Source organism: Procambarus clarkii, chromosome 94 (genome assembly GCF_040958095.1).
Source record: "Procambarus clarkii isolate CNS0578487 chromosome 94, FALCON_Pclarkii_2.0, whole genome shotgun sequence".
Classification (NCBI taxonomy): Eukaryota; Metazoa; Arthropoda; class Malacostraca; order Decapoda; family Cambaridae; genus Procambarus; species Procambarus clarkii.
The window spans coordinates 12,533,622-12,548,278 of NC_091243.1; the positions used below are offsets into that span (position 1 = coordinate 12,533,622).

Genomic DNA, 14,657 nt, shown 5'->3' on the forward strand with positions numbered 1-14,657 from the left:
TCATGTCACCCCTAACTCTTCGCTTTTCCAGTGAATGCAACTTAAGCTTCATTAATCTTTCTTCATATGAAAGATTTCTAATTTGGGAAAATAACTTTGTCATCCTAAGCTGGACACGTTCAAGTGAATTTATATCCATTCTATAATGCGGCGACCAAAACTGAACTGCATAATCTAAATGGGGCCTAACCAGAGCAAGATATAGCTGAAGAACCACACCAGGTGTCTTGTTACTAACGCTTCGATTAATAAATCCCAGTGTCCTATTCGCCTTATTACGAACAATCGTGCATTGATCCTTTTGTTTTAAATTCTTACTAATCATAAGAACAAATGTAACTGCAGAAGGCCTATTGGCCCATACGAGGCAGTTCCTATCTATAACCACCCAATCCCACTCATAAGAACAAAGGCAACTGCAGAAGGCCTATTGGCCCATACGAGGCAGCTCCTATCTATAACCACCCAATCCCACCCCACTTATCAGCATTAAACTGCATCTGCCAATCCTTTGACCATTTCAAAACCCTATCTAGATCAACTTGAAGTGATAGTGAGTCCTCCTCCGAATTAATTTCCCTACCGATTTTCGTATCATCGGCAAATTTGCAAATGTTGCTACTCAAACCTGAATCTAAATCATTTATATATATTATAAACAACAGAGGTCCCAGGACAGAGCCTTGAGGCACTCCACTTATAACATTTTCCCACTCTGACTTGATTCCATTTATACTAACTCTCTGTTTCCTTTGGTATAGCCATGCCCTAATCCAGCTTAATATAGCACCCCCAATACCATGAGACTATCTTTTTAATCAGTCTTTCATGTGGCACTGTATCAAAAGCTTTGCTAAAGTCAAGGTATATAACATCGCAATCCTTACCACTATCAACTGCCTCAACAATGCTAGAATAAAAAGATAACAAATTTGTTAAACATGAACGGCCATTTATAAAACCATGTTGCGACTCAATTATTAATTTATGTTTTTCAAGATGAAGACGAATTTTATTTGCTATTATAGATTCGAGTAACTTTCCCACAATAGACGTTAGGCTAATTGGTCGATAGTTAGACGCAAGTGATCTATCTCCTTTCTTAAAAATTGGTATCACATTAGCAACTTTCCAAAACTCTGGCACTCTGCCTGACTCTATTGATTTATTAAATATGGTTGACAGTGGGTCACAAAGCTCCTCTTTGCATTCTTTAAGCACCCTGGCAAACACTTCATCCGGCCCTGGGGATTTGTTTGGTTTGAGTTTTACTATTTGTTTAAGAACATCCTCCCTGGTAACTGCTAAACTCGTCAACCTGTCCTCGTCCCCACCCACATAGACTTGTTCGGCTGAAGGCATATTGTTAAGTTCCTCTTTAGTAAATACAGATACAAAATATTTATTAAAAATACTACTCATCTCTTCATCACTATCTGTTATTTGACCTGTCTCAGTTTTTAATGGACCTATCCTTTCCCTAGTCTTAGTACGATATAACTGAAAAAACCCTTTAGGATTTGTCTTTGCTTGCCCTGCTATGCGAACTTCATAGTTTCTTTTTGCTTTCCTTATCTCTTTTTTAACATTTCTAACCAGTTGTACGAATTCCTGTTCTAAAGTGACCTCCCCATTTTTAATCCTTTTGTACCAAGCTCTCTTTTTACCTATAAGGTTCTTCAAATTCTTTGTTATCCACTTTGGGTCATTAGTATTCGATCTATTCAATTTGTATGGTATACTACGTTCCTGTGCTTTGTTTAGAATATTCTTAAATAAGTTATATATTGAATCCACATCGAAATTCCCATTTAAGTCACCTATCGCTGGGTTCATGTCTCGCTCCAAAACCGGCCCACACCCCATACCCAAGACTTTCCAATCAATTTGACCCAAAAAATTTCTTAGGCTATTAAAATCAGCTTTTCGAAAATCTGGCACTTTAACAGAATTTTCTCCTACTGGTCTATTCCATTCTATGCTAAATCTGATTTCTTTGTGATCACTGCTCCCTAGCTCACTCCCTATTTCGATGTCATTAATTTGCGTTTCCCTGTTAGTTAACACTAAATCTAAAATATTATTTTCCCGTGTTGGTTCCTTAATGTGTTGCGTAAGAAAGCAATCGTCAATTAATTCTAGAAAATCTTCTGCTTCACTATTCCCTGTTTTGTTCAACCAGTTTATTCCGCTAAAATTAAAGTCACCCATGACATAAATACTGTTAGATCTAGATGCTCTAGATATTTCATCCCATAGATGCTTTGCTTCCATTCTGTCTAAATTTGGTGGCCTATATATTACTCCTATTATAATATTATTAGCTTTTTCGTTTAATTCAATCCAAATAGTTTCTGTGTGTGGCTCTGTTTTGATTCCCTCTTTGAGACTACATTTCAAATTGTCCCTAACATATATGGCTACTCCACCTCCTCGTCTAATATATCTATCTGTGTGAAATAGTTTAAATCCATATATTTGATATTCAGCTAATAGTTCTCTATTTTCTACATTCATCCACGTTTCGGTAAGTGCAATAATATCTATTTTTTCTGTGCAGACAAGAGCATTTAATTCGTTAATTTTATTTCTTAGACTTCTACTGTTTGTGTAATATACCCTAAGTGAATTGTTATTTTGCGGACCTTCTCTTTCCCTGATCGTTTTGCCAATTCCTTTCTCCCACAAACACATACTTTTATTACCTCCTTCCTCCAAATCAATTCCCATACCTCTATCTACTAACAGTTTAAACCCAAACAAACACCTCTAACCACTTCTTCTAACGAGTTCGCAACAGCAACAACCCCAGCTCTCGATAGATGCACCCCATCACGAGCATACATTTCATTTCTTGTATAGAAGTGTTCCCAGTTGTCTATGAAAGATATTGCATTTGATTTGCAATATCTTTCCAGCCGGCAATTGACACCAAGTGCCCTCGATATCCATTCATTTCCCACTCCCTTTCTTGGAAGAATGCCACATATGATCGGGATTCCTCCCTTGCTCCTAACTAACTCTATGGCTGTTTTATACCTCTGAATCAGTTCCTCACTCCTAACTCGACCAACATCATTTCCTCCCACGCTAATGCAAATAATGGGATTGTTCCCATTACCAGCCATAATATCATTCATGTTGTTTATAATATCACCAATGCCAGCTCCGGGATAGCAAACACTTAACCTGTTCCCCCTATCTCTAGCACAAAACGTTCTATCCAAATACCTTATCTGGGAATCTCCCACAACTAATGTTTGCTTAGGTACTTCCTTTACTTTCTGAGGGGCCTGCGCTTCCTTTCTCTTCGTTGCTTATATATATATTCTTATAGCTTAAGAACCACACCAGGTGTCTTGTTACTAACGCTTCGATTAATAAATCCCAGTGTCCTATTCGCCTTATTACGAACATTCATGCATTGATCCTTTTGTTTTAAATTCTTACTAATCATAACTCCCAGATCCCTTTCGCAATCCGACTTCGCAATCTCAACACCACCTAGCTCGTATCTTGTAACTTTATCATCATTACCTAGCCTCAGAACTTTACATTTATCAGCATTAAACTTCATTTGCCAATCCTTTGACCATTTCAAAACCCTATCTAGATCAACTTGAAGTGATAGTGAGTCCTCCTCCGAATTAATTTCCCTACCGATTTTCGTATCATCGGCAAATTTGCAAATGTTGCTACTCAAACCTGAATCTAAATCATTTATATATATTATAAACAACAGAGGTCCCAGGACAGAGCCCTGAGATACTCCACTAACAACATTATCCCACTCTGACTTAACCCCATTTATACTAATTCTCTGTTTCCTTTGGAATAGCCATGCCCTAATCCAACTTAATCTAGCACCCCCAATACCATGCGCTTCTTTTTTTTAATTAGTCTTTCATGTGGCACTATATCAGAAGCTTTGCTAAAGTCAAGGTATACAACATCACAATCCTTACCACTGTCAACTGCCTCAACTATGCTGGAATATAAAGTTAGCAAATTTGTTAAACATGAACGGCCATTTGTAAAACCATGTTGCGACTCATTTATTAATTTGTGTTTTTCAAGATGGAGACGAATTGTATTTGCAATTATTGATTCAAGTAACTTTCCCACAATAGACGTTAGGCTAATTGGCCGATAGTTTGACGCAAGTGATCTATCTCCTTTCTTAAAAATTGGTACCACATTAGCTACCTTCCATGACTCTGGCACTCTGCCTGACTCTATTGATTTATTAAATATGGTAGACAGTGGCTCGGAAAGCTCCTCTTTGCATTCTTTAAGCACCCTGGCAAACACTTCATCCGGCCCTGGGGATTTGTTTGGTTTCAGTTTTTCTAATTGTTTAATTACATCCTCCCTGGTAACTGCTAAAGTAGTCAACCTGTCCTCATCCCCACCCACATAGACTTGTTCGGCTGAAGGCATATTGTTAAGTTCTTCTTTAGTAAATACAGATATAAAATATTTGTTAAAAATACTACTCATCTCCTTGTCATTATCCGTTATATGACCTGTCTCAGATTTTAATGGACCTATTTTTTCCCTAGTCTTAATTCGATATAACTGAAAAAACCCTTTAGGATTTGACTTTGCTTGCTCTGCTATGTGAACTTCATAGTTTCTTTTTGCTTTCCTAATCTCTTTTTTAACATTTCTAACCAGTTGTATGAATTCCTGTTCTAAACTGACTTCCCCATTCTTAATCCTTTTGTACTAAGCTCTCTTTTTACCTATAAGGTTCTTTAAATTTTTTGTTATCCACTTTGGGTCATTAGTATTCGATCTATTCAATTTGTATGGTATACTACGTTCCTGTACTTTGTTTAGAATATTCTTAAATAAGTTATATATTAAATCCACATCGAAATCCCCTTTTACATCACCTATCGCTGGGTTCATGTCTCGCTCAAAGACCGGCCCACACCCCATACCCAAGACTTTCCAATCTATTTGACCCAAAAAATTTCTTAGGCTATTAAAATCAGCTTTTCGAAAATCTGGCACCTTAACAGAATTTTCTCCTACAGGTCTATTCCATTCTATGCTAAATCTGATTATTTTGTGATCACTGTTCCCTAGCTCATTCCCTATTTCGATGTCATTAATTTGTGTTTCCCTGTTAGTTAACACTAAATCTAAAATATTATTTTCCCGCGTTGGTTCCTTAATGTGTTGCGTAAGAAAGCAATCGTCAATTAATTCTAGAAAATCTTCTGCTTCACTATTCCCTGTTTTGTTCACCCAGTTTATGCCACTAAAATTAAAGTCACCCATGACATAAATACTGTTAGATCTAGATGCTCTAGATATTGCTCTAGTGGCGATGCTATCTTGGCAGTAACGATGCTGTCCTATTCGTGACACTGATGTCCTTTACAGAGGTGACACTGATGTCCTTGACAGAGGTGACACTGTCCTTGGTAATAGGATGTGACCAAAACTATGCCGTCAATCTCCTGCTTCTTGTGACTCAAGTAAACTTCACCACACGAGCAAGGAAACACACACACACTTTACGATTTAAGAATATTCAACACATTATAAATATTTACAAGACGCTAACGTAGCGCCCGAAGACAATAACGTTTGTATTCAATTAATTCTAATCCAGCAGAACATATATATACAGATTCTTGAGACACTGTTGGAGATAAATACATGTTTACATTGTGGAAACTGTTAAACTTTATATACAAAGAATATAAAAATGGTGTCTATGACCTGTTTAGTAAACTGATGTTGACCAGACCACACACACTAGAAGGTGAAGGGACGACGACGTTTCGGTCCGTCCTGGACCATTCTCAAGTCGATTCAGGATTTGAGAATGGCCCAGGACGGACCGAAACGTCGTCGTCCCTTCACCTTCTAGTGTGTGGTCTGGTCAACATACTTTAGCCACGTTATTGTGACTCATCGCCAAGTAAACTGATGTTGTAACTTACTGAAATATTTGCCTACAACTCCCCAGTGTTGAACTAGCGCCATTTGAAGACACGGGAAGTGCTGTTCTAGCCATAATTACATTTTCTTCTGCTATTGTTATAGATATTCTAAGGCCAAGAGACCGCGTAGTCTTACGAGTTATTGTTGTTTTAGATTCAGCTACTGGGAACAAAAAGTTGTAAGTAGCACGGGCTATGGTGAGCCCGTAGTGGCCTTACCCGGCACACAGGATGTGACTGGTGTTCGTATGAGAATAGATCATGCAGAGGTGATGATTACGTCCGCCATGGTCACCAGGCGGCGAGTCACCGTGAGGGTGGTCCCTTCCTGTGCTTCTTACCCTTGTCCAGCCCCCCGTTGGGACTCCGGATAGCGTCGTATAATCATCGTTCAGCCCCCCCGTTGGGACTCCGGATAGCGTCGTATAATCATCGTTCAGCCCCCTGTTGGGACTCCGTATAGCGTCGTATAATCATCGTTCAGCCCCCCCGTTGGGACTCCATATCGCGTCGTATAATCATCGTTCAGCCCCCCGTTGGGACTCCGTATAGCGTCGTACAATCCATCGTCCAGACCCCCCGTTGGGACTCCGTATAGCGTCGTATAATCATCGTTCAGCCCCCCCGTTGGGACTCCGTATAGCGTCGTATAATCATCGTTCAGCAACCCCGTTGGGACTCCGTATAGCGTCGTACAATCCATCGTCCAGACCCCCCGTTGGGACTCCGTCTAGCGTCGTACAATCATGGCCGGTGTCGGGGACTGCTTCGCACACTCCTGCCTTGGGTGCTCATGCTAGGGGACACCATCGGGTACGGTGACTGCATGTTTTCTTGACACTATTATCCGGCTGGAACAATAGTTCGACCAGTTACCTCCGGTTAATGATATATTAAGAACATACTCCGGTTAAGGGCCCCATTCAAATGGTGCAATTCGGTTATGTTCATACTTTAGAATTCCATTCTAAAGTGGGACCAGTTAGGCGAGATTATTTTAACTTGTAAGATAATCACAAGGGATTGACGCCTCGCTGGAGCTGCATACTCTAATACTGGTCTAACATACGTTGTGACAATTATCATGCCTTTGTTGGCTGTCCTGCAGATTAGTGCTATGTTTGTCAATATGACATACAACTCTATTGTTTAAGGTGTTTAAGGAAGCTCTTAACATGAGGCTCGGTGTAATGTCTATCCTAATGTATCCTTAGTCTTCTCCACTGACGCTGGGGATCCACCCTTCCATCTCCTTCTTAATTATTAATTACTGCGGAAGAACTGTAGTAATTTAATGGCACTTCTTTCCTGCAACTTTTTTGACAAATTTGCAGTTTTCTTCAGTCCCTCTGCTATAACGAGTCACATTTCCCAGTCTCTGCTAGCCCAGACAAAGGAACCTATCTCTGTAGGTCGGGAAACCAACACAAGCCGTCCACGATGTCTATGGGAGGAAAACACTGCCAGGCAGGATATCTTGGTGATCAGGTCCAAGGACACTCTGGAGTACACCGCTGGCAGCCCCTCCCTCGCTCACCTTGAATTTGTCCGGCTTGGAACTTCAGTGTTCTCTCTTCTGCTGCCTGGGTGTGGGGGAGACGGCGCTCGTAGTACTGGTATAGCCCCGAGTGGGAGATGTGGTGCTGGTATAGCACCGAGTGGGAGATGTGGTGCTGGTATAGCACCGAGTGGGAGATGTGGTGCTGGTATACTTGTATACAAGCATTATACCCACAATTGTATCCACAATAGGGACATTGTCATTCAAGAAAATAATGTATTTATGGTGAGTTACAGTGTCACAGGAGTCAATAGGCCTGCTACAGTGTCACAGGGGGTGAGTAGGCCTGCTACAGTGTCACAGGGGGTCAGTAGGCCTGCTACAGTGTCACAGGGGGTGAGTAGGCCTGCTACAGTGTCACAGGGGGTCAGTAGGCCTGCTACAGTGTCACAGGGGGTGAGTAGGTCTGCTACAGTGTCACAGGGGGTCAGTAGGCCTGCTACAGTGTCATAGGGGGTCAGTAGGCCTGCTACAGTGTCACAGGGGGGTCAGTAGCCCAGCTACAGTGTCACAGGGGGTCAGTAAGCCTGTTACAGTGTCACAGTGGGGTCAATAGGAATGATACAGTGTCACAGTGGGGTCAATAGGAATGATACAGTGTCACAGTGGGGTCAATAGGAATGATACAGTGTCACAGGGAGTCAGTAGGCCTGTTACAGTGTCACAGGGAATCACCTGGTTGTTAAACGATTGGTGGGGCGTGTTCAGGGAACACTAGCGGGGCAAGGTTTACCATGCGCCATGGGAAGGGAAAGCCCTCAGCCCGCTAACAGGAGTCAGCAGTCGGCTGATCCTGTACTCACCTGTGTAAAACAAAAGAGTTTAAACAAATATCCAGAAGACTGTTGATAAACACTTGAGGTCGGACGAAACAAGAGACTGATTTTTAGATAATAACAACGCAAGTAGGAATGATCGTCTGGATACTCGGTATTATAATTAAATTGTTCCAGAGCCATTTCTACCGAGCAGTTGGGAGGGAGCTTAGGGAGTCGCCGTGTGTGTTGGCTGTATGATGAGAATGATCACTAGATCATGTGCAATGTACACATAAGTTACATACGGATACATACTAGCAAGCTTGTTTCCAGATATATTTGTACAAATATATTACGAATTAAATCTGTCGTGTTTTTTTTTTCCCAAACAATAAAACGGTGAACAAATATAATATACGAATGATTGCCTGACAACTTCACGTATAAATTAAGGCTAATTCCAACATTTATCTCCGATACAACATCGCTCGATTTCGTCCAAGCATTTTGTGACATTACTTTATATATAAGCATTCATGTCTCCACAAAATCTGCTTATTGTAATGTCACAATAATACAATTAATCTACTAATTCAACAAGCACTATTTCTAAAAACAGATGTGAGCAAAAAGCAATGCACCCACCAACAGAAAGAAATGCAGGCAGCAACAGGATGCGGTGGTCGACTGTTGAGACCGGCTTGTCATCAAGGCGACGCCTCCAGAAGCTTACAATAATAATAACACATATTATTCTAGCGATAAAGCAGGCGATCTTGTGGTATATATATATAGGACCCGGCCACTACTGCTACATGCATTCTCCAGCCGCTTCTCTTGTGGTGTTCATCTCTGTACAAGCCAGTTCTCTCCCTTGGTAAGTCTGTCAGTGATGTTCAGCTGTTCCTTAGCATTAAGCTTCTGTCTTAGAGAAATAATCTTCTGCCACAGGTGAGCTCTGCAGGTAACTTCTACATCTGAGGATAACAAGTTTTCATACAAGTAAACATTGATTCTACAGGTGCGTCATGTCATTAACAGGTGCTGAACCTGTAAGTATTCCTGTGTGTTGTGACACACTGAAGGCGCGTTCCTGGGTTTCTCTCACGACAGAATCAATATAATGTACCAAATCGCTCACAATATGCAGGAAAACTAATATTATGATAAAGATTTGTACTTTATTGAGGAGCTTTTGTGTGGGTTAATAGGCTATGTGTATTTAGTCTTCTTCATATTTATGTATAAATTTATTTAATCAGTGGAAATTGACAATAATATAATTTACTTTCAACATTAACTAAAACAAGAGACAAATGAGTGCAAATCTATTCTCTTAGTCACAAAACTTAACTGGTTTCCGATTGTCTGGAACATGAAGCCTGTTCGGGTTGTCGAGGTGCCAACGACTAGTGCCATAGCACTAGTCTTGGGCCAACGACTGACATTATACAGGATGCAACCCACAACAGTCAACTAACTCTCAGCGACTTGTTAATTGCTTGGTAAAACAAAGACACCAGGTTCCCTACAGAGGTCTGTAGGTCACGTATCCCCACACCTATCCTAGGTGTGGGGATACGTGCCCAAACGTTTAGCTCGGGTATTTAATTCTGAGCAAATCGATTGTTCAATTAATAGTCCCTGTGGTGCAGTGGTAAAGCACTCGCCTGGAGCTTCGCTTTGAGAGCTTTGTCCTGGGTTCGTATTCTGACCGGGAAGGATTGCCTAGGTGCCAATTCTTAACTACAGCCTCTGTTCACCCATCAGTGAATGGGTATCTGGTTGTTAAACGATTTGGCGAGTCGTTTTCCGGGGAAAAAATAGTTTAAGGACATGCCCGAAACTCAATAAGTGCTATAGTGGCTTTACAAAAATGTAAGAACTCTTGTATATATTAATGAAAAAATAAGTTGTGCGACGACTGCGCCAAATATTTTAAATATTACCAAAATAGCACCCAAAATATTATTAATGGGACCCAAAATATTACACTGTACCTGGTGGATACCAACGGGTCGTGTCGCTTTTGTAAACTTGATGAATAATACAAACTGTTAATAATGCAGAAGATGAACATCTATCCGCTGTGCTACTTGGCCTCCCTACGTGATCAGAGGAATGTAAAAGGCTACATCTGAAGGTGTTATCTCAGCCTCCCATGACACCATCACCAGCCAGTCTTTTCTAAACTGAAAACTTATTCCAGAGACCAAAGTTCCGCGGGAACACCAGAAGTCAAATTGGGGATTGTATAACCCGCATATTTCGTGTTTTGGGAACCCAAATGTGTTAGTCTGAGCAGTTAGGATGTTACAGTTATGAGGATCGTGTACAGTGAAAATTTATATTTAGTGAAATTGTGTTTGAAGTATACTGTTTGTGAACATGTGTGCCCTTTTGTGCTGATCATGTGGGCCCTTCAATATCCATGGATGTGATGTACAACAGACTTGTCTCCTGCGTTGCAATAGTTCTGCAATATTTGCACTGAAATATCCAATCAATTTTTCATTGTGACCTTCTGTCACCTGTATAAATGTATTCAAATTTATGTTACCACGACACGATATTGTTACTTAACTTCACCACACTAACTCATCGCTGCTCCTCCAACAGCTGCATCATGAAGCTGATGACATCTGTGTTAGTGACGGTGGTCCTGACCTTGCTGGTCGCCGGGACCTCTACCGCTGCCCCTGGAGACTTCCCCTTCGAGAGGTGCTTCAGTGGAACTCAAAAACAAGACCTCCGTAAGTTGATATTACATAGGAGGAAAAATTTAGCTAGCGGGTTAGCGGCTTTGCTTGAACGTAAATCAGTACGAACACTGTTGTGTGACTCGTTGTTACTGTGTAAATGTTTACAAAGGAAAATATAGTTGTCATGTAGAAAGCTTTAGCGAGAGAAGCTTGAGAATGCAGCGAGTGTGAGTGACATTTGGTAGTATAAAGTTGTCTTGCAGGAAATGTAAATGGAAGCATCACTAAGACACATCTTTATAATTTGATGAGGTGAAGAGCGCCTTCGTCCAGGTCTGATCTCGTCGGCTGCTGCTCGTATTTATATTTATACAGCATGACGGGTTGGTGTAGAGGCTCTTTGATCAGGGTGTAGAGGCTCTTTGATCAGGGTGTAGAGGCTCTTAGATCAGGGTGTAGAGGCACTTAGATCAGGTATAGAGGCTCTTAGATCAGGGTGTAGAGGCTCTTTGATCAGGGTGTAGAGGCTCTTAGATCAGGGTGTAGAGGCTCTTTGATCAGGGTGTTGAGGCTCTTAGATCAGGGTGTAGAGGCTCTTAGATCAGGTGTAGAGGCTCTTAGATCAGGGTGTAGAGGCTCTTTGATCAGGGTGTAGAGGCTCTTAGATCAGGGTGTAGAGGCTCTTTGATCAGGGTGTAGAGGCTCTTAGATCAGGGTGTAGAGGCACTTAGATCAGGGTGTACAGGCTCTTAGATCAGGGTATAGAGGCACTCAGATCAGGGTGTAGAGGCACTCAGATCAGGGTGTAGAGGCATTTAGATCAGGGTGTAGAGGCACTCAGATCAGGGTGTAGAGGCACTCAGGTCAGGGTGTAGAAGCACTTAACCCGCCAAACACACGACTAAACTACGAAGTTGCTCAACGGTCGAACAAGTTATAACAACTTTCTAACACGTCATAAAAATTTTATAACAACACGTAACAACTTTGTTACAAGTTGTCAGAAGGGAACAATAGGGACCGTTCCGTTGAGTGTTTGCAGGGATAGATCAGGGCCACCTTGAGGTTAACAGAAGAGGCCTCCAAGTAGACTGGACGGAGAGACCGTAGGACGTCGCTGTACACAGTCTGACGTAGGTGTTACAGTCGGCCTGCTCAGGTACCCTTCTTTCGTGAGAGGATTTTCGGGGCTTAGCGTCCCCGCGGTTCGGTCCTCGACCAGGCCTTCCTTTTGTTACACATCCCCAGGAAGCAGCCCCTAACAGCTGTCTAACTCACAGGTACCTATTTACCGCTAGCTGAACAGACGCATCAGGGTGAAAGAAACATTGCCCATTTTTGTTTCCGCCTCCACCGGTGACCGAACCCGGAACCTCAGGACTACGAATCCGAAGCGCTATCCACTCAGCTGTCAAGTGCCAGGAGGTCTGTTAAAAATGCCCATTATATTAATGAGAAATTCCCCGTTGCGGGAGCACTGTACCTGCTGATATTGTTTAAGATGCAGCTACTGGGAACAAAACGTTCCAAGTAGCACGGGCTATGGTGAGCCCGCAGTGGACTTACCTGGCACAGGAGCGGGACTGTTAATTTTTTGGCACGCTGTTCCTGCTGATGTAGCCTCAATATATATTTTCTTTTCCTCCCTACAGACATGAAGCTCTGCACTGAAGTGGGAATGACTGATGCCTTTTGCAAGGCTAATAAGGCAATAATTAAGACCTGCAAGGATCAAATCCTGAGCGCCAGTCACACCCGGCCCACCATTCAAGCCGCCGCCGACTGTTTGCACACAGTGGGAGATATTACCGTCCCAGATGACGACACAGGTGAGTGCCAGCATGCTGTCCACTCGTGGGCCCTCAAGCTGTTAAAGCTTAGTCACGTTATCTTAATGCTTGGCCTTAGGTGCTCCTTCGCACTGTCTCTGGATTACGTCGTCTTGGATATATTGCCTCGTACAAAGTGTTCTTTTTTTGCGTCGTGGATCAGCCCACCTAGGTAGAATCAATTCTAGAATGCCTCACACAGGGACACAACTCGTGTTATATTGTATGGTCAATAGTAATAAGGTGATGATGGTCATAAATACCCAACAGTTTCCCTAACTGACAATCAAGTTCCCCAAACCAGACAAGTAACCGGTTTCTTCTTTTCACAGCTTCCACCCAACGTTTCAAGCAGTACTTGAAAAAAGCCGTGTTCAATAATCAGGATTTGTGCTCAGCCGCTCAAGAAATGATGGCCTGCTTGAAGCAAAATACAGAAATGGTGAGTCCATTTGGGGCTTTATTGAACGAGCGGGCTTGTGTGTGTCTGTTTGTATTTGAGTGTATTTTCCATTCGTGTCTGCAAAATAGAGCTATTTTGTTGTATTATGATATATCTCTTGGACCCCGCCTTTCTAATCAATATATTTTTCCTCTATTATATCTACTACATATAATTCTCTCTAACACACGCACACACACACATCCCCAAGCAGCAGCCCGTAGAAGCTGTCTAACTTCCTGGTACCTATTTACTGCATGGAGAACAGGGACAAGAGGGCGAAAGAAACTCTGCTCATTTGTTTCAGTCTCCGCCGGGAATCGAACCCGAGCCATTAGGACTACGATCCCCGAGCGCTGTCCACTCAGCCGCGAGGCCTCTCCACTATGTGTGTGTGTGTGTGTGTCATTCAATTTGTCTGCAAGATTTGAGATTCGGGTCAAATATGACACGAGTCTAGTTTGTAGAGGTTGACAGGAAAATAAGTGGATTTGTTCTTATGTAAACTCTCTAACTAACCTGTTCTTATATGTCCGACGATCAGTTTGGTGTTAAAAACAACAAACAATTTCCAGTAGTTGTTTTTGCTTAATCCAGTAATTCATTTTATCACTTATAGGTTCAGCTGATGAAGGACTGCATTGCAAAAGCTGGCAAATAAATGCCCCACCGAGACGTCCAATACCACAGAGAGATCTCGAACACCACAGACATGTCCAATTCCAGAAAGTCGTCAAACACCACAGAGACGTCTGAAGAGCATCATAACTCGTTGTAGAACTTCTGAAGAAAACTTAAGAATTTCCCGACTACCTTTCCTGAATTACCGGAGAAAATAAATAATTTTGAGTTCGACAAAATAGAAATGAACAGTGAGAATAACGCCTTCAGAACAACACCAACAGCCATGGTAACACCACCAACAACAATGACATCAACACCATGCTGGGCCGGAGGCTACTATATCTGCTGCATATATTTCTCTTTTAAAATTACAGTACTTTAAACAAAATTTGAAATATGTAATTCATGTATCCAATTTACTTGTGTTTTTGATTAAATAAATTAATTGGCAAGTTCGGGTTTTTTCTACATTCACCGTTCAAAAATATCCTCAATTCCCTAAATTCACTGTGAATAATGAACTGTAGATAACAAAATATATTAAAGAATAAGAATACGATGAGTTTAATTTTGTGTGAATCTCAGAACAAATTTGTCTAATAAGAAAATAGTTTATTCTATCAAATAAATTGTTTGATGTGACTGAGTCTGGAAAATGGCTGGTCTGTGATCATTTGATCTATATTCGCAAAAGAAAGAAGACAATTAGAGTTTCTTAAGAATAGCAAATATTTTTTTTTTTAAATATATATATATATATATATATATATATATATATATA

The 14,657-nt window shown here is 41.4% G+C and overlaps 1 protein-coding gene across 1 annotated transcript; it reads left to right on the forward strand.

The window, feature by feature from the left end:
- The first annotated feature begins 9,019 nt into the window (after positions 1–9,019).
- LOC138349833 (uncharacterized) lies at positions 9,020–14,328 on the forward strand. The gene is made up of 5 exons (XM_069319905.1): positions 9,020–9,156; positions 10,899–11,032; positions 12,634–12,810; positions 13,143–13,252; positions 13,872–14,328. The coding sequence occupies exons 1-5, from the start codon at positions 9,095–9,097 to the stop codon at positions 13,911–13,913; spliced, it is 525 nt and encodes a 174-aa protein (XP_069176006.1). The 5' UTR covers positions 9,020–9,094; the 3' UTR covers positions 13,914–14,328.
- Positions 14,329–14,657: the final 329 nt, after the last annotated feature.